Below are 26,936 nucleotides of genomic sequence, written 5' to 3'. Positions count from 1 at the left end.
TTTATAAAAAATAAACTTTATTTTATTCTCTATCAAACAAATAAATAAAATATCCTTTTTATTTTCTCTCAAATCATTATTTTAATTAATAATTATATCTCCTTATTTATTTATTTATAAAATCTCATCATTTTTTTGAAAACTCTATTTATTTATAAATAACAATCCTTTTTAATCTAGTTTACGAAAATTGAAATGTTACACTTTGATGTGGAAACAACAAATGGATAGGTGAGGCTCAACCCCTGTCTAGTAGGTTTTGCCTGAGTTAATAAGATAAATATATTAAAAAACTTTCTGGTCATAGGAGAAGGCAATTAGCTCAACTTGGTTCTGCAACAGGAGTCTATAAAACGCTTATGAAGTACCTTGCAGATTAAGAATGATGTTTCTTTATTTTATTGTTAAAAAAATTTCTGGTAACTTTAAAACTTGGTGTTTCTTATAAACTAATACAGGGCCAAGATCACTAATAACTCTATACCTTATAAACTTCAAATAATATGCCTCACTTAAGTAGATTTTTGGTTACGAGTCATGTTCTATTTTTGGATTTAATTTGTTTCAATAGACTTTTGTAAATAACAGAAATATCTTTTGATTTTGTTACTAATCATTTGTCTTCACCTCATAACAGTGGATGCTTCAAGCATGAGGTGCCACAAGTTACATATATGGTATAAGAAAGGACAATTTTGGAGAGGAGATAAAGAAGAAATGTACACATGATGGTGTAAAGGTAAGTTTAATTTCGTGATTTGTCTCCTCCTTTCCTTGTGATAAGCTACGTTGTGCCTCACCTATGAATATCTCCTTTATTTTTTATCAGCTACTCTTGTGTTGTTTGTGTCGTTAGTGGTGAAAGGTCAGACTACCAAACTTTCCTTGATTGTTTTATTCTACTTATTATATAACTCAATAATAATGTTTTTTATGCTTTTTTTAATAGTATACTTCTTCAGCTTAACATAATACTTGATTGCAAGGCAATTAGGAGGAATTGGGTGGCTTAATAAAAGGTCTATTGCTTTATTAATAAAAGCTTATCAGTTGGGTGGCTTGGAGTTTCTATAGATCCAAGCATTGGAATTTTAGTTGGTTGTTTTAAACTGAGTTTAGTCTAAGCAAAGCTTCAGAACAAATTTCACTTTATAAATAAAAAGGTCAGAGCATGAGAAAAAAAATATTTACTATAACAAATTTTTCTAAAAAAAAATAATTTTTTAAATTTCTTTCTCACTTCATGTCTCGATTGCTTCTTCGTGTTTTTCCTTTTCATAAAAAAAAGAAAGAAAGAAAAGTTTGTTATGACTATAACAGATTAATTGTATTACAGTAGTAGTGTGTTGTAGTAAGTCTTGGTTGAATTCGAAGCACCATACATGTGATGGCTATTCCTTGTCAGATGTTATTGTTAACATTGTTTCATATATGTTTTCTAGGTTTTCAATTAATATTCTGTTATGTTTTTGTGCTATTAATTTTTTGTGTTATGGCTTGTGTCCCGATTTGGCATAAGTTATATGAAAACTTTGGAATAATAATTTATGTGCTTGGTTTTCCATTGCACTTGATATATGACTAGGTCTTTTTCCATTGATTTCATTATAATATTTGTGTGTTGGACTTGCCATGAGTTTCAATGTTGTAATTTTAACTATTATTTTTTTCTGGATTTCATTATAATACTTTTGTTTCAGTGTTGTTGAAGCTTCCTGTGTTGGCTTGGTATCCCTGCAAGTTCTGCTATAGCAGATTCTAAGGTGAAGGTGTCACTTTAAAGTTTACTTCATGTTTGAACATGCTACTATCCATTTGGGAGCAATTTACATTCATTTTTTCATCTAAGGAATAAAAAAGTTTTCTACCAGCAGCAAGAAGTTGTGGGTAGTGTCTATTATCATCCATCTTTTTTTATGATTAAAAATCTGCAAGTATTGGATGATACAAAAAAGGTAAAAAAAAAATATCGATAATAATCTATAATGCAAATCAATCTTTGGTTTTTTGATGGGTAACATAGGAAATGAGGAATTTTTAAATTTCTTATAATGTGTGTTACTTTACAACCTGCCTATCTAATATTAATGCATGATTTTGAAAGGAACAAGCAAAAGGAGGAGAGATCAGAGAGTTAATTCAAAACATTGAAATTTATGAAGATGATAATTTTAAAATGTTAATAGCTTCTTTCATTCACCTTCTACTACTCAGCCTTATGTGCATATCCTTGCATCAATCTGCTTCTACTATCTACAACTTATATCATATTTATAAAATCTTCTGTTATACATTAGCATTTGCATGTCAAATGCCTCATCTTCCATTTTTGTGTGTGTAATTAATATATCATACTTAAAAATCTTCTGTTTCAAATCTTATTAAGCAGACAATGACACTGCTTGCTGACACACAGAGCAATTATTCTTATGTTGGCAGTTCATGATAATTACCTACATGGTCAGAATTTAAAATTAATATATGGAAAAAGAAATTGCTCCTACAAAGTGAGAGAGTGTATGAAAAAGAAATTGTTCCTATAATGACTGAGGCATGTTTCTCTTCTCTTTCTTGCTTATTGTCATATAAAAAACATAAATAGGAAAATACTAAGAAGATTTTTAAAACATGCCTATATCTTTCGTTCTAAACATACTTTTGGAAGAGGTACAACATTTATCCTAATATATGCTTAGTTTAGTATTGCTCTTTAATCAAACTTTGAGTTTTTTTTCTTGATAATATGTATTATAAAGCTTTGCACTGGATCAACATAGATTACTGTGTTAAAACTTCAATTTAGATTGGAAAATAACATAGAAACACTTTAAAAATGCATCTAAGATTCATTCTCCGGTGTACAGAGGTTGTCACCTGTGTTGGTTGAAGAAGCTCACTTCACTTGATAAGGTTATTTGTATATATCTTCTCATGCTCTATGCACAACCTTCTTTTTTCACAATCTCCTTTATTTGAAGAAGAGCAATGACCAAGTGCTTGCTATCAACGAGGTACAATCTTTTTTTTTTGAAGCATATCTCCTGTTAGTGAATTTACATTTGATAATAAGCTTGTGGGTATGTGTTCATCAATGCAAGGTTTTCGCATTTGGGTTTCATGATTTAATCTTTTCTTTTTTCTAATTATTATTATTATATATTTGTATATTACAGTCTTACTGACTTTAACACGGGGAAGTCTTCCTTTTCTGTTGGTAAGTTCCAATAACATACGTGTTCCTTCCATACTGCAATTTTAATGACTTCCCTATCATTACATAAATATTGATCACGTTTGATATATTTGCTGCCTTATTTTCCTTTTCCATTTATTTGTACATCACAATAGAAATATTCTCAAAGACACAATGTTTCCTGTTTATGTCTTCCTCACTCGGTCCATGGAATTTTTTTGTTAAGGTCTTCAAATTGTTAGGTTTTTCTATTACTTCTATCCTATACAATCCTCTTATTTTCATCTATTCAAATTTAATCTATGCAGAATGTGTACCTTTATAAAGTAAGTTGCAACAAGAAAATCGGAAGCAAAATATTCTAAAGTATCAAATAATGATACAACAATAGTTTCATCTAATTAATTTGATGGAATGTCTATCCCACACATTAACTCTTTTCTTCATATGATAACTGAAGAACATTACTCTTGGGAATTGGGAATTTGGAAAATAAGTTGGTTGGGTAAAGTAGATAGCTTATGGCTTAGTATCCATTGATGATATTAGCTAACAAGCTAGAGCAGAATCTCGCAATTAACATTCTTACAATTATAAGAACATTTGCAGGGTGTTGTGAATTGTTCTGCTTTCCCTCCAGATTCAACTATTAGTTTATCACATTCGCTATTCATATTCCATACTGATTTTACTGTTGCAGAAGTTGTCATTAATGCATAGACATGTTATGTCTACTGGTGGAGGTGTTGTTCTAATGCCCAACAATTGGTATAATAATTAACATACTAATGAGAAAAGTTTTACCTCCACTTTTATCATTAGCTCTTCTCACTTCCGTCTTCACACATACTTATATATGGATTGCCAGGAAATATATGCGCAGGGGGGTTAGTGTTTGGTTGGATGTACCAGTAGAAGCCTTGGCTTAGAGAATAACGGTTGTAGGAACTAATTCTCGCCCACTCCTACATTCTGAAGCAGGAAATGCATACATGGAGGTAAATGATTTCTCTTCCATGATAGGAGTGTTTTTACTTTTTTTTTTGCAAAATGTAATTAGTTATTAAAAATCTTAGAAAATTGGAGGAACCATCCTAGATAGGGAATTAACATCAAAATTATTTTTTCCATGAAATAATTTTACACTTTGGAACAACTCCAGACTGTCAAGTGTTTGTCTATATCATGAAGAAAGAAGTGAAGCATATGCAAATGTCAATGCCAGAGTCTCCTTGGAAAGTATGCATACAAATATTAAATTTTTTTTTAAAAAAAGAAAAAATAATGGCGGTTCTATCCAGAATCCTTGGAAACACAACAGGAAAGAAATTGCTATTCATAAACTCTTATGACTTCTGCAGTTTAAAGACTGTCCCATGTTAAAGCATGAAAATTCATATTGCTTTAGTTTTTAGATTTTTGTGAAGCTCTAAAGGCTATTATTCTTTCATCATCTCCCATTCTAGATAACATCCATCTATTATTGTGTTATGTTCTTTTGTATAGATATGGCAACAAAACTAGGCCAAAGAGATGTGTCAAATTTTTCTCCAACTACTATTGCTATGGAGGAGTGTCACTTCCTGCTCCATCCCCTTTTGAACTTCATTTTAGCTTTCTCTTGATCAAGCTAACTTTCCCGAGACCTAAAATCGTATCTACATTTTGCATCACTAATACTTATTAGTGCCAATGTATTTCTCATGCACTGGAACAGATCAAATGCTTTCTTATAAGTGAAGATGGGTTTTAAGCATGTGCTAACACAATCTTGAGACACAAGCATGGTTTTAATTGTGTATATTTTTCTATTTAATAATAATTATAGCATGACAATGTGTTGTATTTTAAACATTTGTGTATTTATTATTAGAGGAGTTCTTACCTAGCTCCATAGAGTCTTAGTTAGGTCTAAGACATTGCAAAAGGAGTTCTTACCTAGCTTTGACTGATTCTCAAGGTTATGGTTGTCCTTGTCTTTCTATAACTAGAAGTGTTGTTGCTACCACAAGTTGCTAGAGTTGATGCAAGTTGTTCAACTTTCTATTTGGTTCATAGTTCCTTGGCAATGTTTACTATTGCTAATGTCTTTTATTTGTTATTAATAAATCTTTGAACGGTAACCTTTTTGCTATTAGTTATTCATATTTCCTAAAATTTAATGTCTTTGATTGGCCATCAAGTATAGCATTGTGTGGGTCTGAAGCTCAAAAACAAAAGTATTTGCCTTCTTTAGCTCAAATGAAAACTATAGCATGTTGGGTAAATTACCTTCCTTGGATTTGAATGATTTGTATCATGTTGCTTACGTACTACTCTTAAAAGAGGTTTTTATTTTTAATTTTATTAGGATTTGATTGTACTTGACTATGGAAGTGATGCCAATGCTTTGAAGGCCACAACAACAAAGGTCCAGTGCCTTATGCATCTTATCTACCGTTGTATTTGACTAAGTTATCCTGAAAATTAGCTTGAAATTTTTTAATTTACCTCAAAGTTGATTTACTCACTTTTAGTATTGAGTCAGTCCATTTTTTTTCCCTTTTCCTTTCAGCATTCATTTATTGTGTAAAGTCCAATGTGTCTGTTTGTTAAGTTCAACGGCTGGAGAAGAAGTTGCGGCATTCATGATGGACTTGAAGAGAAGGCTTAAGTTAAGTCCAAGCCTCTGGGACCCAATGCTTGTGCATTGTCATTGTTTGGATTCCTTCCAACAAAGATAGATATATATGAATGTAAATCAAGATTGATTATTAGTTGTGGTTATAAGAGGTAATAAGTTAGCATATTTATACTAAGGTGAAAAAGCTATGAGAATGTAAAACTTGGGACTAAAGTAAATGATTTTTGAGTCTTGGCTTTGGAAAGAAGTTATAATGTAATGTTTTTCAGTTGTTCGTCATATCATATTAAATGGTGTTTTGTTTTTTTAGCAATTATATAAATTTCATAAAGAATTAACAATATGTACAATATATTCATTTATTTCTATGATAATTAAAAGTCATATCAATGATAGCTTTTTATTGATTGGAAGTATAAAAAAAAGTTTACATAATGCGTGCATGGTTCTTAAACTTTTTTTTTAAAAATAGTCCAACAATGTACTACTACAACAGGGATATTGTGATGTTCTATTTCTATAGGTGGATTATTATATTCAGGCATTTTCTTCATTTTTTTCTTCTAATGTTCTTTATTTTTGGTTGTAATTTTTGTGATGGATATTTTTAATTTAAACTTGAATAATTTTTGTTAGGTATGGAGATTGTGACCTTCATTTTTCAACTAATGGAAAATTGGAGATTGCTTGTGGATCAGACTCCATCAATGGCAGATAGGAGTACAAATAGAATTTCATTCAACAAAAAGTACTTCTACTCTTGTGTCAAGCTTTAATAGAACTTGCCTTTCTCTCATACTTAAGAGGTAGTTGAGAAAACCATTGAAAATTGTGATGTTGGTTTTATGGAACAACAATCTAATTAGGAGATAGAGAACAAGATATTGACCACTAATTGTAGTTGTTCTAATGTTTTTATTAAATCATTTATCACATGACATTGTCAAGCTGGTGCTCCAAATTAGTTTTGCAATTGCTCTTCAACTTGTTTATCTTGAATGCATTTCAATATGTTAGCAGTTTTAGACTTTTACTCCATAGTTTAGTCTTTTGTAAATAATATACTAACAACATACCTAACAATAATAACCTTAAATACGTATTTCATTCTTTATATAAAATTTTAAAACATGAAGAACCATGAGTCTCATTAAAAAATTGACAATGTTATTTTATAAAATATAGTACATATTTCAATCATATTAGTTTTGGTTCTCATTAAATAAGTTCTACAAAGTTACAATTATACTATGTAAGTATCTATGATAACTATTATTGTTATTAATATTCATTTTCTCTTTTCTATATTTGTTCATTATTATCCTTGAGGATCAGGGACGGGAATGGAGACGATGTTAGAGAACAAGAATAAGGAATAACATACATCCGTTGTCATGTTTATCTTCACTATCACATATATATATATATATATATATATATATATATATATATATATATATATATATATATATATATGAACATAAGGTTAAATACTTTTTTAATTTTTTTGTTTAATTTTCTTTTCTAAATTTTTAAAAAATACTTTAATTTGTTCTCATGTTTTTATTAACTCATTTATCATGTTACATTGCCAAGATGATGCTCCAAATTAGTCTGACAATTGTTTTTTAATATATTTATCATTAATGCATTTCAATATGTTGATAGTTTTAGATCCTTACTTTATACTTTAGTCTTTTATAAATAGTATATTAACAGCATATCTAACAACAATAACCTCAATAAAATTAAAGATGTATTCTATTGTTTATAAGATTTTTAAAACGTGAATAACCAAGTATCTCATTGAAGCTAAATAGATAATGTTATTTTATAAAATATATTATATATTTCAATCATATTAGTTTTGGTTCGAATTAAATAAGTTTTTCACCGTTACAATTATTCTATATAAGTATCTATGATAACTATTATTGTTATTAATATTCATTTTTTTCTCTTCTATATTTGTTTATTATCGTTGTCGAGTATTTGGAATGGATGGAGACGATGTTGGGGAACAAACATAACGAAAAACATACGATCTCGTGGTGCTCCATTGTCATGTTTATCTTAAGCATCATTTGTACATTTTTTTAAAATAATTATATATAAACATAAGATTAATTAGTTTTTAAATTTTTTATTTTTTGGGTTTTCTTTTGTTTTTTAAATTTCAAAAAAATATTTTAATTTTTTCTCATTTTTTATTAAATCATTTATCATGTGACATTGTCAAACTGATACTCCAAATTAGTCTTGTAATTGTTCTTCAACATATTTATCATGAATACATTTCAATATGTTGATAGTTTTAGATTTTTACTTCATGGTTTAATCTTTTGTAAATAATATACTAATAGCATACCTAACAACAATAGTCTCAATAAAATTAAATATGTATTTCATTGTTTAAAAAATTTTAAAATGTGAATAACGATTGAGATTATCGTAGCCAGATAGACCGTGTTATTTTATAAAATATATTATATATTTCAATTATATTAGTTTTGGTTCTAATTAAATAAGTTCTTCACCGTTACAATTATACCATGTAAGTATCTATGGTAACTATTATTGTTATTATTATTTATTTTTTCTCTTCTATATTTGTTTATTATCGTCGTTACAATTGTACAATCTTGTGGTGTTCCATTGTCATGTTTGTCTTAACCATCATTTATACATTTTTTAAAATAATTATATATAAACATAAGATTATATAGTTTTTAAATTTTTTGGGTTTAATTTTGTTTCCTAAATTTTAAAAATAATTTATTTTTTTCTCATGTTTTTATTAAATCATTTATCATATGACATTGCCAAGCTGATGTTTTCAAATTAGTCTTGCAATTATTCTTCGACATATTTATCATGAAGGCATTTGAATATGTTGGTTGTTTTAGATTTTTACTTCATAGTGTAGTATTTTGTAAATAACATACTAATAACATATCTAACAACAATAACCTCAATACAATTTAATATATATTTCATTGTTTATAAAATTTTAAAATACGAATAACTATTGATATCATTGGAGCTAAATAGACAATGGTATTTTATGAAATATATTATATATTTCAATCATATTAGTTTTGATTATAATTGAATAAGTTATTCACTCTTACAATTATACCACGTAAGTATCTATGGTATATAATCTCGTGGTACTTCATTGTCATGTTTATCTTAACCATCATTTATATATATTTTTAAATAATTATATATAAAAATAAGATTAAATACCTTTTTTTATTTTTTTTTTTATTTTTTGGATTTAATTTTGTTTTCTAAATTCTTAAAAAATACTTGATTTGTTCTCATGTTTTAATTGTTAAGCTGATGCTCCAAATTAGTTTGAAAATTGTTTTCAATATATTTATCATTAATGCATTTCAATATGTCTGTAATTTTAGATTTTTACTTCATATTTTAATCATTTGTAAATAATATACTAATAACATATCTAATAACAATAGCTTTAATAAAGTTAAATATGTATTTCATTCTTTATAAAATTTTAAAATATGAATAATGATTGATATCATTGTAACTAAATAGATAGTGATATTTTATAAAATATATTATATATTTCAATCATATTAGTTTCATTTTTAATTAAATAAGTTATTCGTTGTTACAATTATATTATGTAAGTATCTATGATAACTATTATTGTTATTAATATTCATTTTATCTTTTCTATATTTGTTTATTATTGTTGTCGGGTGTATGGACAGGGACGAAGATGATTAACGAATAAGATACAATCTTGTGATACTCCATTCATATTTATCTTAACTATCATTTATATATTTTTTTATTAAATAATTATATATAAACATAAGATTAAATACATTTTTATTTTTTTATTTTTTGGGTTTAATTTTTTTTTCTAAATTTTTAAAAAATATTTTGATTTGTTCTCATGTTTTAATTGTCAAGGTGATGCTCCAAATTAGTCTGACCATTATTTTTTAATACATTTATCATGAATATATTTTAATATGTTGACATTTTAGATTCTTACTTCATACTTTAGTCTTTTGTAAATAATATACTGACAACAATAACCTCAATGAAATTAAATATGTATTTTATTGTTAATAAAATTTTAAAACATTAATAACCATGGATATCATTGAAGCTAAATAGACAGTGTTATTTTATAAAATATATTATATATTTCAATCATATTAGTTTTGGTTCTTATTTAATAAGTTTTACACGATTACAATTAAATGTATACAATTATATTATACATTTAATTTTGTAGCTTATCCGTGCGTCCGCACATTATTTAGAATAACCGGAAAAAGACAACAAAAATTGACTCTAGATGGAAAGCTTTGTCTAAATCACAAAATTTACCGCCTGACATAAAAATTATCTTTGAGTTTCTTGATCTAACAGTTAATTATGCTTTGTTTTTGTTATGTTTATGCCAATTTTTGTGTAAATAGACAACTTCTATTGGGGTTGGAATTTTCCTACAAACAATGCTTCTAAATTTAAATACTTTGTTAATTGACAGTTTATTATATAATATCTTTTTTATTTTACTTGACCTTCAAACTAGTTTCAACTTGATCATAAATTTTTTAGCTTATATTCATTTTTATTCTTATTTTGTTAGTTTCCAATTGAATACATGAAAATATTGTCTAATATTTTTATGTCTATAACTATATTGTAAATATAATTTGTTGGCATACCAGTGCGCACGCATGAGTACTTAACTAGGTACTAACTCAATATTTTGTTTTCTTTATTTTTTGAAGCTTAGGTATGCAACATTTTTTTATTATATATTATAATGTTATAAACAATAAAGTATAATAATAACTATACTTAAATCACATATTTACGTTCAAATTATCGTTATTCTTAAATTCTCATTTTTCAAACATTAAAAAAAATAAAATTTTTAATTTAAGAATAATTTTAATACCAAAACAAAAAATATAACGGAGTGATGCAGGGCGACCCGTGCATACGGACGGGTCCCTAACTAGTTCTGATATAAAGGCACGAGCGAGTTTGTGAACTGTTGGTGTATTATACTGATTTACTGAGGTGGATATAACAGTAAGGTGCAGGTATTTTGGAACTTTGTAATGGGTTGGAAGGGATTTAATAGCAATAGGATTTTCGGTTAAGTGGTTGGGCTTATTTTTTTTGGAGAATGGTGCTCTAGCTATTTGTGTCAAGATCTCTTTATACGTTTTTAAGCAATCTGGCACCACTTGTGCTTTGATTGGCTTTTAATAAATTTGTTGTCTCAAAAAAAAAAAAAAACAGTTAGCTTCCCTTTCTATTTCTTTTGGCCTTTCTAATCTTTTAAAAAAATGAATATCTAGTTAATTAATAAAAAAGGGCTATAGGCAGAACAAAAAAATACCACAGTATAAGACATAACATTTTATAATAAACAATTAAAATATAATAATGTAACTCTTGTCTTTGTGTATTTTAAAAATATATTATATCAATCTTCATATATATTAATATTAAGTACTGAATAATAATTTCTAATTGATATAAACCTTTATAAAAATTATCTTATAATAATTATCATAAAATAATTTAAATCACATATTAAGTACATTTTAGTTAATGCACCAAAAAGTACATTTTAATAATAGATAAAACAAATATAAAGTTAAAAACTAAGTACCATAAAATGTAAGAATAAAATTTTAATCATATTTATTAATACAAACATGTAATGTCAAATTTATGATTTAACTTTATAATGATTTAAATACAATAAATTGTATTTAATTTCCTCCTTTTGAGAGATGCACCATTTACACTTTCTTAATTTTAAATATACAATTTCTCCCTTAAAAGTAAAAATTAATGCGTCAATGCCAAGCACACGTGAATGTAAACCTACTGTTGTTACATGGATTAATAAAAAGGCTGTAAAAATCTGTCTCGAGTTGCTATTGAAGTGAAATAACTATCTTTATATTTGGCATTGACGCATTGTAATTAATTGCATTATCCCGTTGTTTCAATGTATGTAGCAATGATGAAGTTTGATAGCGTTTCTGTATAGTTAAAATAGTCTTAATATCATATACTTTAAAAAAAAAAAATCCTATAAACCTGATAGTAATAAATTACCATTTTTAAAAATAAGTTAAATTCGGTATGAACATGTCATTCAAATATAACATGAACAAGTCCTTTTTTTGTTTCTACACGAGCAAGTCTAGAAAAACAACGTTATCAATTTTAACTTAAGAGGAAAATTAATGCTTATTCAAGTCATTTCAAACTTATTTATTAAAGAATTTTGATTTAATTAACTCTAAAATGTTATTATCTTAAATAAGCATTTTAGAGTTACATTAAAAGCCAACATTTTGGTTACATTACATAGCATTTATTTTCTATAATAAATTTATAAAATAATATTGTGAGACAAAAAGTAAATAATTAATAGTACAAGATCCTTTTTTAAATTTTATTTTATTATCGTTTTATTTTTTTTACTGTAGTTTAAAGATAAAGACAAAATGTGAGTAAGTTATATGTTGTAATTTCATGTGTAGAGCCAATCAAATTTAAATATTTTTATTTTTGATTAAAGAAATTCAGTTACTAAGAAAATATTATATAAAAAAAAGTGTTCTAAAAAATATATTATATATTTTTGCTCTCAAATTTAACTTATTCTCTTCCATGTCAATTTCTATATTTTAAAAATAAAGACAAAAATAATGTAGGCATCACTGAATGATTTATAAGTGAAAAGTAATTTCTATTAAATCCTAAAAAATAATAAATTTGCCAAATGAAAAAAAAGTAATTAATTGAATAAATTTCACCTATTTAGTTTTGTAAAAAAATAGTTAATTACCCATGCTAAAGAGAAGAATTAGTGCTAAAATAATCTCTATCATCTATACTTGTAAATAACCAAAACCAATTCGATTCATTTAAGTTTAAAGAAAAATTCGAGTAACAGGTTTCCTAAATCATATAACTCCATATTTTTTACTTGGTTTTAAAATATTTCTTAACTAATATTCTTTATTTCTCCAGTTATTTACTTAACTTTTCTTTTAGATAATTCTTAGAAAATTAGCTCTTCATTTCGTTGTTCGTCCATTTCAACTTCTGTATATGCTGTTGGAATATTCAACTGGTTTTATTAATAGGACTTCAAGCCCCAGCCAAAACCAATAATAACGACGAGAGTGTTATGAGTGAAAACTGTCAAACCAAATCCTTAGCACAACCACATTACATTATAGGTTATAGTCATATAGAGTGTTTGCATGCACAATTAATTACACCAAAAGTGCAAAAAACTAAGTGTGTGCGTGTGCCTCCATCTAAGTTTTCATTATTATTAGAGATTGGGCCAAGGATGCTTAGGGAATACGCGTCTTAGCAGGAGAATACACAAGTTTAAGGTTTATCCCATTCATGAAATATCGTTATAATACAACACTAAGCTGGAACAGCTTCCCACAATTTGTCGTAGCTTGATAGTATGTAGTACTACTGTGCAAAAAAAAAATGTAAATATATAAACTCAATTCATATTCAATTCAATCTAATCCATTTTACATTTATTTAAATGAATGTAAATGATCTGGTTTCATATCCAAATCTATTTTTTTGGATTTTAAATCTAATCCAATTAATTGGATAGGATATGGATTGAATATTTATTGGGATTTTTAATTTCAATATAATTTTTTGGACAATGACGACTAGATTTTTTTAGCAACTTCTTAAGAGTTACTTTTTGGTTGATGTCATTTAGAATTGTTTGTGTCGACGTCAAATGTTTTTAACCCGTCATCGATTGAGACTGTTTTTTGGTTAATGTCCATAAGGATTTTTTCAGTCAACGTTGGTCGAGACTATTTTTTGACTGATGTCTTCTAAAGTTTTTTTTGATTGACATTAGTCGAGCTTATTTTTTGGTCGACACCAGCTAATGATTTTTTTTTGCCCATGTCTATCGAGATTAATGTTTGGTCGACGTCAGGTAGGTTTTTTCGTCGATATTGGCTAGGTTTTTTGGTTGACATAAGATGAGACTATTTTTTTGTCGAAGTTGACTAGGATTTTTTTTTTATCATCGACCGACATCTGCCAAATAAAACCTAGCTGATGTAGGCCAAAATATTCCCCCAATTAACGTCAATCGAAAAAACCATAGTTGATGTCAACAAAAAATATTCCTTGCCAACGCTGGCCAAAAGAAATAGTAATGGTCGATGTTGGCCAACAAACCCTAGTTGATGCCAACAAAAAAATAGTTTCAACCAACATCAACCAAAAATATAATCCCGGATGATGTTGGCCAAAAAATATCAACGATTGGCGTCGGCCAAGAAAAACCTTATTGATGTCGGCCACAAAAACCCTAACCAACGTTGACCAAAGATAACCCTACCTAAGATCGACCAAAAACATCCTTGATCGATGTCGACCGAAAATGCACTGACCAACGCCAACTGAAAAATAGTTTTGGTTGACGTTGGTCTAAAAATGCCTGGACCGATGTTAACCAAAATTGTCCTGGTTGAGGTAGGCCAAAAATATCATAACCAAGATCAAACATTTACATACTGTAGTCTTGTTTCCATGTTCAAGTACCTAAAGAAGGACAACCAAATGATATAAGTGAGTTTTTCTGTTGAGAAAAACAATTTGAACTACTTGGGGCAGGTCTAACTGATTCTCTAAGGTAGATGAATAAATGGTCAATTGACTTATTTGGTCTTTTATCTTATTTTTTGTTTATTTTGATCTTTTATCTTTTAAAAAAATTCATTTTGATCCTTTATACTTTTAATTTTTTTTTAAAATGGTCACATTTTGTTAGTTTGAAGTTAACGCCATTAATGATAATCAAATGCTGGCGGCTTCTAAAAGCTTAAGTATAACATCATCCACATAAAATTTAATGTGCAACCTACCTTTCCTACAACAACTTGTACAACATCCTCTTTGTTTTCTCAACTCGTAACATCGTCGACCCACAACCCTTTTTGCATCCAAGCCTGAGGAGGTCGTAGGATTTAACAAGAACTTTGATTCTCCAACGAGATAATCCGCAAGACACTGTAATGCGATTCTCCCTCATCCTTTTAACAAGAACCTAAGCGCCCACTGAAATGAGTCTTTTTATTCCTCTCTTCGCTTTAATTCTTGAAGGTTTGGTGGCTTTTCAAAAGTTGATTTAGTTGTGTGATTTTGGAAATTTCAATTTGGATGTGAGGTTTGTGATTTTCAATTTGAGAAAAAAGGGACTAGGGTTTGTGAAGGATAAAACTATTGGTGCATTATTGCTTATTTCTTATTTTTCATTTTGTGGCGGCTTTTAGTTGTCGGTATTTGATTAATGTTAACTTCAAACTAGCCAAAGGATATTTTGAACTTTTTTTTAAAAGATAAATGATTAAAATGAACTTTTAAAAAAATAATGGATCAAAATAAACCAAAAAAAATAAGACAATAACCAAATATGTTATTTGGCCTGAATAAATTACCTTTCTACTTAACTATAGTGGGAGGCAATGGGATTAAAAAAGTTAGAAGAGAACCTTTGGATTCAATGTTACGTCATGTAAATTGATGGGGATCAAACAAAAAAAGACTAAGAAAGTGATATAGCATATTCTCATCTATTGGAGAATTATAATGTTGACAAATAATTATAAGTAAAAAGTGTATATAACTCATACTTAAATACAAGTAAAAAGTGTATATAAGTCAGACTTAAACATAGCCTTTTTTATTTTGGATAAATTATTGTTTTGGTCCTTTAATTTATTTTTGAAATTTGATTTGGTCCTCTGATTTTTAAATATTTCAATTTAGAATTTTAATTTTTAAAATTGATTTAATCAAGTTCTTCTATCCAAATTGAAGCTAACACGTTAACATGTTAAGGACACATGTTGTTTTAACAATGGCGGTTTAGAAACCGCCAGTAATTGGTATTTTTTATATATAAAAATCAACGTCCACAACATTGTGGATGTTGTTGGGATTGAGCCCCGCCCACTACCATTTGTCCTCTCCTTTAGCAACCTTACCTACAGTGTCAAGGTTTGCTGCAAAATAAGTCTCTCCTCAACGATGAGAACATTGTTCTTTCGGACAACGCTCCAACGAGGTGTGCAACAACGAGATCATATCTTGGTAGTCCTTGGCACCAGTAGTTCAAAAAAGTGGAAGTGTCCACCGAATTAGATCGTGAAAAGTCATAGAGGCCGGTGCCTACCCAAGGATGCGTCTCTGGTCGAATAAGCCTCTTTGACTACCGTGACTTCCTCCAACAGCTGCAATGACTAAGAATCCTTGTCTGACAGCTTTAGGACCAATGTTGCCTTTGACATAGGTAATAATGAAGTAGGGATGATGTCAATCCCACTAAATATAGATACCTTTTAGTTGTTTCGTGATCCCTTTAAGTATACTTTCTTCCTTTTTTAATTTTAAAGTTCTGCCTCATCTTTCTCCATAGCTACTTTAGTTGGATGGAGTGTTGAGGGTGGGCATGGGTTTTCGAGGTTTGATTTTTTATTTTTGTTGCTTTTAGTATAAAAACAACAACACTTACTGGCGGTTTTTAAATTGCCAGAAAGTGTAAAAGCAAGACGTTAACAACGTTGCCTTCAATTTAGATGGAAGGACTTAATTGGAATGCTTTTAAAAATTATAGGACCAAATTGAACCATTTAAAAATTAGAAGATCAAATTGAACTTAAAAAATAAATTAGAGGACCAAAATAGTAATTTAGCCTTTTCTTTTTGTTATGAAGGAAAAAATAAAATAAAAAATTAAATGTTTCACAAATAGTGGATTGTCATACTTCTCCAATAGCATCTACCTATAAAAGTGAATATATGCATAGAAATGCACAAATGGACTCCAAACACATATTATTTAGGGTATGTTTGAGTAAGATTATTCGGAAGGACTTCAAGAAAAATAAAATAAGAAGAAAAAAATAAAATGAGTCTTTTCTTAATTTAAAATTAACGTATGCACATGTTAATTTGTAAAAGCTCTCTCATCTTTAGAGAAGTTATATGAGAGAGTTTTTCATAATTAGCTATGCATAAGCTAATTTTAACATATAGAGAAGCTCATTTCATTTTTATTCTTACTTTTTCCTCCTAAAAGTCCTTATTTTAACATAATGGTTTTCTCTACTTCAAGAAATAGGTTTATAACTGTTAATATCACTGAATAGATGTAGAGAAAAGAAAAATTGTTATGGATTAGACTCCTCCAGGCCTAAACATAAGGCCATCTGAAGATCACAAGTGTTGACCAAGGTCAATGCGTATAATAGATAAAGTAACCTACATTCCTGTGTAGTGAATCAAATTTCTCCCAAGAGTAAAATTGCCTTGATGCTATACCATAATGAGATATAATTCCCCATGAGCAATCTTAGGCCTTGTGCTAAGGAGTTAAACCCAACTATAATGCCTATATAGGGAACTGCTATTGGCATTACCCACGTAGGTGCTTTTTGCCCATATTAAAAAATTGCTCCCTTAAAAATTTTCAATGGGGGGTTGAAAAATGCACAACAGAAGTATGTTTTCATTGTGCAAGAGCACAACGAAAGCGTACTTCCGTTGTGTATTTTTTCACGCTCCAATTGTACAACGAAAACACGTTTTCATTGCACATGGGTAGATACACAATGAAAGTGTGTTTTCATTGTGTTTTTGTTTGGCCACCCGCATTTTCACAATGGAAACATATTTTTTGTTTTGTAACTACCCATGTGTAACACAAACATGTTCCCATTTTGCAATTTTTTTTTATGCTTTCTAACAAAATGGAAACACATTCTCGTTGTATACATGCACAACAAAAACATGTTTATGTTTTTGTAAGTTATTTTCCAAAAATAAAAAATAACAATAGGACCATGTTTCCATTGTTATTTTTGTTTGTCAGCCACAACTTTTGCTAAATTGTTAAGGACCTCATTAAAAGACTTGCAACACACTATGCATGACGTACAACAATTAACAAACACAATTAGCAAAATCTATAATCCACATTAAATGAATAAAAACATTAGCTAGAGTTTTACCAAGTTTCAAATGAATACACATAATAATACAAGAGGAGTAAACTAAAACATCTAATCCTCAGTGATGTCTACTATATATTGAGATCTTATAGTTGAATGAAAAATCAACAAGTTGAATTCTTGTATGCATCGTAGGTACAGTCTTTGCCATGAATGAGCTTCACCTCTGTAGTATGTTCTCCATTGTGGATCAATAGGAGGCATGGGACAACTATCCTTCAAAAACATCTATATTATCACAAAAATATGGTATAGTTGAGTTAGTTAACTAATCAATTAAAGTTTACAGTACTAAAAAGTATCTTAAGAAGATGTTGAATACTTGCACCAAGTGATTCCTGTTAGCAAATCCAATTGTAATAAGGCGTTGTTGTGCCACAAGTGGTGCCAAACTCCCGAGCGAAAAGAAAATCCAACTTTGGAGCATAGATAAGAAAACATGGACAACATTATAACAACTAGCAATGACATAATCCATGTCAGGAATGATCATCCACTTGCCAACTGATGCTATTAGGCTAGACTGTGTTGGATTAAGTGGCATCGGAATAAATAAGAAGGGGAGTTGAATTAATTATGAACGTGTCTTGACTAATTAAAAAATTTATCCTTCTTAATGTAACTAGATTCAATTAGGCTTTACTACTAAGTTATGAGAAAGTAAAGAACAGAAACAATAACTTAGACAAAAGTAAAGCGGAAATAAAAAGTGCACAACGGAGAAATAAAGAGTGTAGAGAAGAAGAAAGCAAACATAAGATTTATACTGGTTCGGTCATAACCCGTGCCTACGTCCAGTCTCCAAGCAACCACCGGTTCTTGAGATTTCCAATAACCTTGTAAAATCCTTTACAAGCAAAGATCCACAAGGGATGTACCCTCCCTTGTTCTCTTTGAACAACCAAGTGGATGCACCCTCTACTTGAACTGATCCACAAGAGATGTACCCTCTCTTGTTCTCGGTATTACAACCCAAGTAGATGTACGCTCTACTTGTACCACAAAGGATGTATGATAACTGCTAAATAATTGTAAATTAATAGTAGAGAATTAGTCAAATTTTGGCCTGAAATTAATTATTTAGCAGTTATTTGTGATTAAAAGTTAGAAAATTAATTAAATTGAATTTTTGGTTGTAGATACGAAAACTGAAGCTACATTAAGCAAAAAGGCAACAGGAAGTGAAGAAAAAGAAGAAGTATGAAGCAGGCCCAGTCCAACACGCGCTAAGCGTGCAGAGCAACACAGGCGCTAAGCGAGGCGTTAAGCTCGAAGATGCAGAATCCATTACGCGCTAAGCGCGCGATCCAACAGAAATACACGCTAAGTGCGAGGTGTCATGCTAAGCGCGCTTACGAAGGCCCAAAGCCCACTTCAGCAGCTATAAATAGAGAGTCAGTCCAAGGGAAACAACTCACCTCGCCTCAGAGCACTTCCCTCAGCATTCCAAGCATGAGCTCTCTCTTTTCTCTCTATATTCTTTGTTTTTATTTCCTCCTTTCTTTCTTTCACCCCCAGTTGTAAAGCCCTCAATGGCTATGAGTGGCTAATCCCCTAGCTAGGGCCTGGCAGGCCTAAAATGCCAACGATGTATGGTGTACTTCAAGAGTTATCAATGCAAAGAGGATTCATTCCAGATTTTTATGCTCTAATTCTTTTCTTCTTATCTTGCATTTATGCCTTAAATTACTTTTGGGTTTTATTCGCTCGGGTGAGGGTAATTCCTAGTAAGGATTTAAGAATTAACATGCATGAGTTTTAGGGTTATACGCTTGGGAAAAGGTAACACCTAATAGAACATATTAAGAAAATGATCATCGGGTTAGCATTGCTAGGCATAGAATGATAACCCAATGCCCACGCATTTAGCAAAATCTAGAATTTAACCTTAATGCATTTTAATTATTGAATCTTCGCAAAGGTATTTGGGAGATAGGTAGTTAAAATAGGCTTGTCATCGTGAGACATCAGGGGCAAGTAAAATTAATAGATGTGGGTAGAACTAATACAATTGCATTGGTAATGAATATCATATTTACATGCATTGTAGGCCAATAGGGTTTGTCCGGTCTTGGCATCTTCATTATTTATCTTTCGAAACTATTTGATCTAGTAGTAGCAATTTACTCTTGCGCCTATTCCAGTTTTTACTATGTACCTCTTACTTGCAAATTGAAAAGTATTCAATAAAGTTCAATAAAATCCCTATGGAAACGATACTCGGACTTCTGAGGTTTACTACTTAGAGCAATTTGGTACACTTGCCAAACACCTCAACAAGTTTTTGACGCTGTTGCCGGGGATTTTATTTTCGCACTTAATTGCCATACTATATCAGTTTGTAAGCCCAACTCTTCTTTTCTTGGCTTATTCTTTTAGTATTCTTTCTCTTCTATTCTTTCTTTCTCCCATAAATTGCACGGATAGTGCCTTTCTGTTTTTATGTGACTTAGAACTGCATCTGGAGACGTTGTCCCTATTAACTTAGAAATTGAAGCTACTTGTCGACGTAACAACGCTGCAAGAAGAAGAAGGGAGCAAGACACAGAAGGAAGTAGTTACACCTCACCTCCTCTTTCTCCAAATCACACTCAAATGGACGGGGAACCGGCATGAAGAGTCACACTAGAGGACTTCTCTAATACCGCCACTCCTCAGTTCTTCACAAGTATTGCAAGGCCGGAGGTTCAAGCAGCTAACATCTCCTACCCGCACTCTCTTATTTAGTTAATCCAAGGGAACCTCTTCCATGGTCTTCCAAGTGAAGATCCATATGCACATTTAGCCTCATACATAGAAATATGCAACACCGTTAAAATCGTCGGAGTTCCAGAAGATGTGATACGCCTTAACCTCTTCTCCTTTTCCCTAGCAGGAGAGGCAAAAAGATGATTGCACTCCTTTAAAGGTAACAACTTAAGAACCTGGGAAGAAGTAGTGGAAAAATTCTTAAAGAAGTACTTCCCAGAGTCAAAGACCACCGAAGGAAAGATGGAGATTTCTTCTTTCCATCAATTCCCGGATGAATCCCTTAGCGAAGCACTAGACCGTTTCCACGGATTGCTAAAACACCGACACACGGTTACAACGATTCAGTACAGCTAAACATATTCATCGATGGCTTGCGACCTCAATCGAAACAGCTACTAGATGCATCCGCAGGAGGGAAGATCAAACTGAAGACTCCCGAAGAAGCGATGGAGCTCATCGAGAACATGGCGGCTAGCGATCAAGCAATCCTTCGTGATCATACCTATGTTCCCACGAAAAGAAGCCTTTTGGAGCTCAGCATGTAGGACACAACTTTGGCACAAAACAAGCTGTTGACGAGGCAGATAGAAGCCCTTACCGAAACCCTCAGCAAGCTGCCTCAACAATTACAAGCGGTAAGTTCTTTACACTCTTCTATTTTACAGGTAAAAGGATGCCCCACATGCGGAGGAACCCATGAGCTTGGACAATGTGTAAGCGAACAAGACTCCTCTCGAGAAGTAAATTATATGGGCATACCGAATCGTCACGGATTCCAGGGCTACAACCAGGGAAATTCATCCAAATTCCATCAAGGGGCAACAGGATTCAATCACGGGCCACCGAGATTCAATCAAGGAAGAAACTTCACGCAAGGCTCAGGGTGGAGAGGAATCAAGGAAATCAATATAAGGAGCAAAGGAACCAACCACCATACCAACCGCCATACCAGCACCCTAGCCAAGGTCCGAATCTGCAAGAAAAGCCCACCAACATAGAAGAACTGCTGCTGCAATTCATCCAGGAGACAATATCACATCAAAAGAGCACGGACGCAACCATTCGGAATCTGGAAGTTCAAATGGGCCAATTGGCACAAGACAAAGCCGAACGGTCCACCAGAACTTTCGGGGCTAACACAGAGAAAAACCCTAAGGAAGAATGCAAGGCAGTACTGACTCGAGGGCAGAGAAGAGCACAAGAGGAGGGTAAGGTTGAAGAAGAAGACCGACCAGAGGAAGAGAGGACAGAGACGCCAGAAAAAGAAAGGACAGAAGAAGAAGAGAAGGTGGCATCACCACCTAAGACCAAGAGCCAGAGAGCAAGGGAAGCCAAGAAGGAAGAACCACCCGCCCTACCACAGGATCTCCCATATCCTATGGTACCCACCAAGAAGAACAAGGAGCGTTACTTCAGACGTTTCTTGGAAATATTCAAAGGGGTGGAAATCACCATGCCATTCGGGGAAACCTTACAGCAGATGCCCCTCTACTCCAAATTTAGGAAAGAAATCCTCACCAAGAAGGGGAAGTACATTGACAACGAGAATATTATGGTAGGGGGCAAATGCAGTGCGATAATACAGAGGAAGCTACCCAAGAAGTTCAAGGACCCCGGAAGTGTCACCATCCTGTGCACTATTGGGAAGGAAGCGGTAAACAAGGCCCTCATTGATCTAGGAGCAAGTATCAATCTGATGCCCTTGTCAATGTGCAGAAGAATCGGGAATTTGAAGATAAATCCCACCAAGATGACGCTTCAACTGGCAGACCGCTCGATCACAAGACCATACGGGGTGGTAGAAGATGTCCTGGTCAAGGTACGCCACTTCACTTTTCTGGTGGACTTTGTTATCATGGATATCGAAGAAGACACAAAGATTCCCCTTATCTTAGGTAGACCCTTCATGCTGACTGCCAACTGTGTGGTGGATATGGGGAATGGGAACTTGGAGTTGAGTATTGACAATCAGAAGATCACCTTTGACCTTTTCAAGGCAATGAAGTACCCACAAGAGGGTTGGAAGTGCTTCAGAATGGAGGAGATTGATAAGGAAGATGTCAGTATTCTCGAGACACCACAGTCTTCGCTGGAGAAAGCAATGGTAAATGCTTTAGACTATCTAACCAGTGAAGAGGAAGAAGATCTGAAGGCTTGCTTGGAAGACTTGGATCGACAAGAAAGTATTCCTGAGGGAGAAGCTAGATTTGAGACGCTAGAGAAGGAAGTTTCGTCTGAGAAGAAGAAGATTGAGTTGAAGATGTTGCCTGATCATCTGAAGTATGTATTATTGGAGGAAGATAAACCTGTCGTGATCAGTAGCGCACTCACAACTGAAGAGGAAAACAGGTTGGTAGATGTCCTCAAGAAACACAGGAAAGCAATTGGATGGCACATATCGGATCTCAAGGGAATTAGCCCTGCTTACTGCATGCACAGGATAATGATGGAAGAGGACTACAAGCTAGTCCGACAACCCCAGAGGCGGCTGAATCCAACAATGAAGGAAGAGGTAAGAAAGGAAGTGCTCAAGCTTTTGGAGGCTGGACTCATATACCCCATCTCTAACAGCGCTTGGGTAAGCCCAGTACAGGTGGTGCCCAAGAAAGGTGGAATGAAAGTGGTACGAAATGAGAGGAATGACTTGATACCAACACGAATTATCACTGGCTGGTGAATGTGTATTGACTATCGCAAGTTGAATGAAGCCACACGGAAGGACCATTTCCCCTTACCTTTCATGGATCAGATGCTGGAGAGACTTGCAGGGCAGACATACTACTGTTTCTTGGATGGATACTCGAGATACAACCAGATCGCGGTAGACCCCAGAGATCAGGAGAAGACGACCTTTACATGCCCCTTTGGTGTCTTTGCTTACAGAAGGATGTCATTCGGGTTATGTAATGCACCAGCCACATTTCAGAGGTGCATGCTGGCCATTTTTTCAGACATGGTGGAGAAAAGAATCGAGGTATTTATGGACAACTTCTCGGTTTTTGGACCCTCATTTGACAGCTGTTTGAGGAACTTAGAAATGGTACTTCAGAGGTGCATAGAGACTAACTTGGTACTGAACAGGGAAAAGTGTCATTTTATGGTTCGAGAGGGCATAGTCCTAGGCCACAAGATCTCAGCTAGAGGGATTGAGGTAGATCGGGCGAAGATAGACGTCATTGAGAAGTTGCCACCACCATTGAATGTTAAACGGGTTAGAAGTTTCTTAGGGCATGCAGGTTTCTACAAGAGGTTTATCAAGGACTTCTCGAAGATTGCCAGGCCCTTAAGCAATCTGTTGAACAAGGACGTGGTTTTTAAGTTTGATGAAGAATGTTCAGCAGCATTCCAAACACTGAAGAATAAGCTCACCACTGCAATGATTGCACCCGACTGGAATAAAGATTTTGAACTAATGTGTGATGCCAGTGATTATGCAGTAGGAGCAGTTCTGGGACAGAGGCACGACAAGGTATTTCACCCCATCTATTATGCTAGCAAGGTCCTGAATGAAGCACAGTTGAATTATGCAACCACAGAAAAGGAGATGCTAGCCATTGTCTTTGCCTTGGAGAAGTTCAGGTCATACTTGATAGGGTCGAGGGTCACCATTTTCACAGATCATGCTGCCATCAAGCACCTGCTCGCCAAAACAGACTCAAAGCCGAGGTTGATTAGATGGGTCCTGTTGTTACAAGAGTTTGACATCATCATTAAGGACAAGAAAGGATCTGAGAATGTGGTAGTTGACCATCTCTCTCGATTAAAGAATGAAGAAGTCACCAAGGAAGAACCAGAGGTAAAAGGTGAATTTCCTGATGAGTTTCTTTTGCAGGTTACCGCTAGACCTTGGTTTGCAGACATGGCTAATTACAAAGCCACGGGAGTCATTCAAGAGGAGTTTAATTGGAGTCAAAGGAAGAAATTTTTGCACGATGCACGCTTCTATGTATGGGATGATCCTTATTTGTTCAAAGCAGGAGCGGATAAGTTATTAAGGAGATGCGTCACAAAGGAGGAAGCACGAAACATTCTTTGGCACTGCCACAATTCACCCTATGGCGAACATCACAGCGGGGACAGAACAGCAGGAAAAGTGCTACAATCAGGTTTTTTCTAGCCCTCTATTTTTAAAGATGCTTACAAATTTGTGCATTGTTGTGATAAATGCCAGAGAACAGGGGGGATATCTCGAAGGAATAAGATGCCTTTGTTGAATATCATGGAAGTAGAGATCTTTGACTGTTGGAGCATAGACTTCATGGGGCCCCTTCCTTCGTCATACGGGAATGTCTACATCTTGGTAGCTGTGGATTACGTCTCCAAATGGGTGGAAGCCGTAGCCACACTGAAGGACGATGCCAGGGTAGTGATTAAATTTATGAAGAAGAACATCTTTTCCCGTTTCGGAGTCCCACGAGCCTTGATTAATGATGGGGGAACGCACTTCTGCAACAATTAGTTGAAGAAAGTTCTGGAGCACTATAATGTCCGACACAAGGTGGCCACACCTTATCACCCTCAGACGAATGGCCAAGCAGAAATTTCTAACAGGGAGCTCAAGCGAATCCTGGAAAAGACAGTTGCATCATCAAGAAAGGATTAGGCCTTGAAGCTCGATGATACTCTTTGGGCCTATAAGACAATGTTCAAGACCCCCATCGGCTTATCACCATTTCAACTAGTGTATGGGAAGGCGTGCTATTTACCTGTGGAGTTGGAGCACAAAGCATATTGGGCTCTCAAGTTGCTCAACTTTGACAACAACGCATGCGGGCAAAAGAGGAAACTACAACTGCTGGAATTAGAAGAGATGAGACTGAATGCCTACGAGTCATCCAGAATTTACAAGCAAAAGACAAAGGCATATCATGACAAAAAGCTACAGAGGAAAGAATTCCAGCCAGGACAACAGGTATTACTCTTTAACTCAAGGCTAAGACTATTCCCAGGTAAGCTGAAGTCCAAGTGGTCAGGGCCGTTTATCATAAAAGAAGTCAGACCTCACGGAGCAGTAGAATTGGTGGATCCTAGAGAAGAGAACTTTGAGAAGAAATGGATCGTCAATGGACAACGCTTGAAGCCTTATAATGGAGGACAACTAGAGCGATTGATGACCATCATCTACTTGAATGACCCTTGAGAAGGCCTACTGTCTAGCTAAAGACAATAAACTAAGCGCTGGTTGGGAGGCAACCCAACATATTTTGTAAAAATGTAAGTTATTTTTTTATTCTATGTAAAAAAAAAGTAAAGGCCGAATAGGTGAAGTCAACAATAGGAGGGGTGCCAATAGCAAAAATGAAGTGGGTTGCACGAAGCTACGCGCTTAGCACGCGACCTCGCGCTAAGCGCTCAGGTACGTTTTTAATTTTTGAATTTGAAAATTCTGAGGGAAACCAAGGGACACTCCTCTTGGGGCACTTAACGGCCAAGTGTGCGCTAAGCGCGCAAGCCATAAATTGCTGGACAGTTTTCGAAATTGTCCAGCCCCTCAGCTGCCTTTTGTTTTATTTTAAAATTTCAAACCACCTCATTTTTCATCTCTTCTGCGCACTCCCACTCTCTAAACTCCTCTTCTATGCATTTTCTCTTCACCTACCTGCTTCCCTGTGACTTTTCACGCAGCTTTTCACGAAAAAGGGTAAGATTCTGGATCTGGATCATTGCTAAAGTTGAGTGCAGGTATCATCACGCTAAGCCCCACACATAGGCTTAGCATGAACACGTAACATAGAGAAGAAAGAGGAGCGCGCTAAGCTAGCGAAAGTAACAAAAGAAAGACGAAGCACACGCTTAGCCGTCACCTCGCGCTAAGCGCGCTCACGAGATTCAGAGAACGCGCTAAGCGCATGCCTAGGCGCTAAGGGCGTGCTAGCAAAAGCAGCAGGAAGTCGCTAAGCGTGGGGCTGGGCCTTAGGGACCATCAGCCCTCGCGCCTTACTTTTTGTACCCCCACTTCTACTGTCCACACTCCCTTCTGAATTTCTTTTTGCACCCCTCATCTTTACTGACTGCACCCCTATTATGATTCTTTTTGCACCCCCCTGATTGCTAACTTCAGTCTGTTTCTCTTGTTTTTGTTTTTTTCAGATGGCCTCCTGCAAACGTCGAGCCGTGCCCACACCTGGGGAAGCGTCCAACTGGGACTCTTCCCGTGTCACATCCGAGATTGCTTGGCATAGATATCAAGATAACATTCAGCTCCGGAACATCCTTCCAGAGAGGAATGTAGAGCTTGGACCAGGGATGTTTGATGAGTTCCTTCAGG

General features: G+C 33.3%; 1 protein-coding gene and 2 long non-coding RNA genes across 3 annotated transcripts; all 3 read left to right on the top strand.

The window, feature by feature from the left end:
• The first annotated feature begins 493 nt into the window (after nucleotides 1-493).
• LOC121174063 (uncharacterized) lies at nucleotides 494-3,794 on the top strand. The gene is made up of 4 exons (XR_005889783.1): nucleotides 494-739; nucleotides 1,701-1,763; nucleotides 2,865-3,011; nucleotides 3,174-3,794. It is a non-coding gene; the product is annotated as an uncharacterized lncRNA (long non-coding RNA).
• A 10-nt stretch (nucleotides 3,795-3,804) lies between these two features.
• On the top strand, nucleotides 3,805-6,502 carry LOC121174064 (uncharacterized). Its single transcript, XR_005889784.1, has 3 exons — nucleotides 3,805-4,191; nucleotides 5,544-5,603; nucleotides 5,748-6,502. It is a non-coding gene; the product is annotated as an uncharacterized lncRNA (long non-coding RNA).
• An 18,808-nt stretch (nucleotides 6,503-25,310) lies between these two features.
• Nucleotides 25,311-25,808, top strand: LOC102666374 (uncharacterized). Its single transcript, XM_006603213.1, has one exon. It carries the CDS (start codon nucleotides 25,311-25,313, stop codon nucleotides 25,806-25,808), a length of 498 nt encoding a protein of 165 aa, XP_006603276.1.
• The last annotated feature ends 1,128 nt before the right edge of the window (nucleotides 25,809-26,936 follow it).

Source organism: Glycine max, chromosome 18 (assembly GCF_000004515.6).
Source record: "Glycine max cultivar Williams 82 chromosome 18, Glycine_max_v4.0, whole genome shotgun sequence".
NCBI classification, from domain to species: domain Eukaryota; kingdom Viridiplantae; phylum Streptophyta; class Magnoliopsida; order Fabales; family Fabaceae; genus Glycine; species Glycine max.
Note: the sequence above shows the minus strand (reverse complement) of the source record. Positions and strands in the feature narration are given on the sequence as shown.

Coding starts and splice junctions, on each gene's coding strand:
- LOC102666374 (XM_006603213.1), top strand. CDS start 25,311: ATGTTCAAGACCCCCATCGGCTTATCACCATTTCAACTAGTGTATGGG.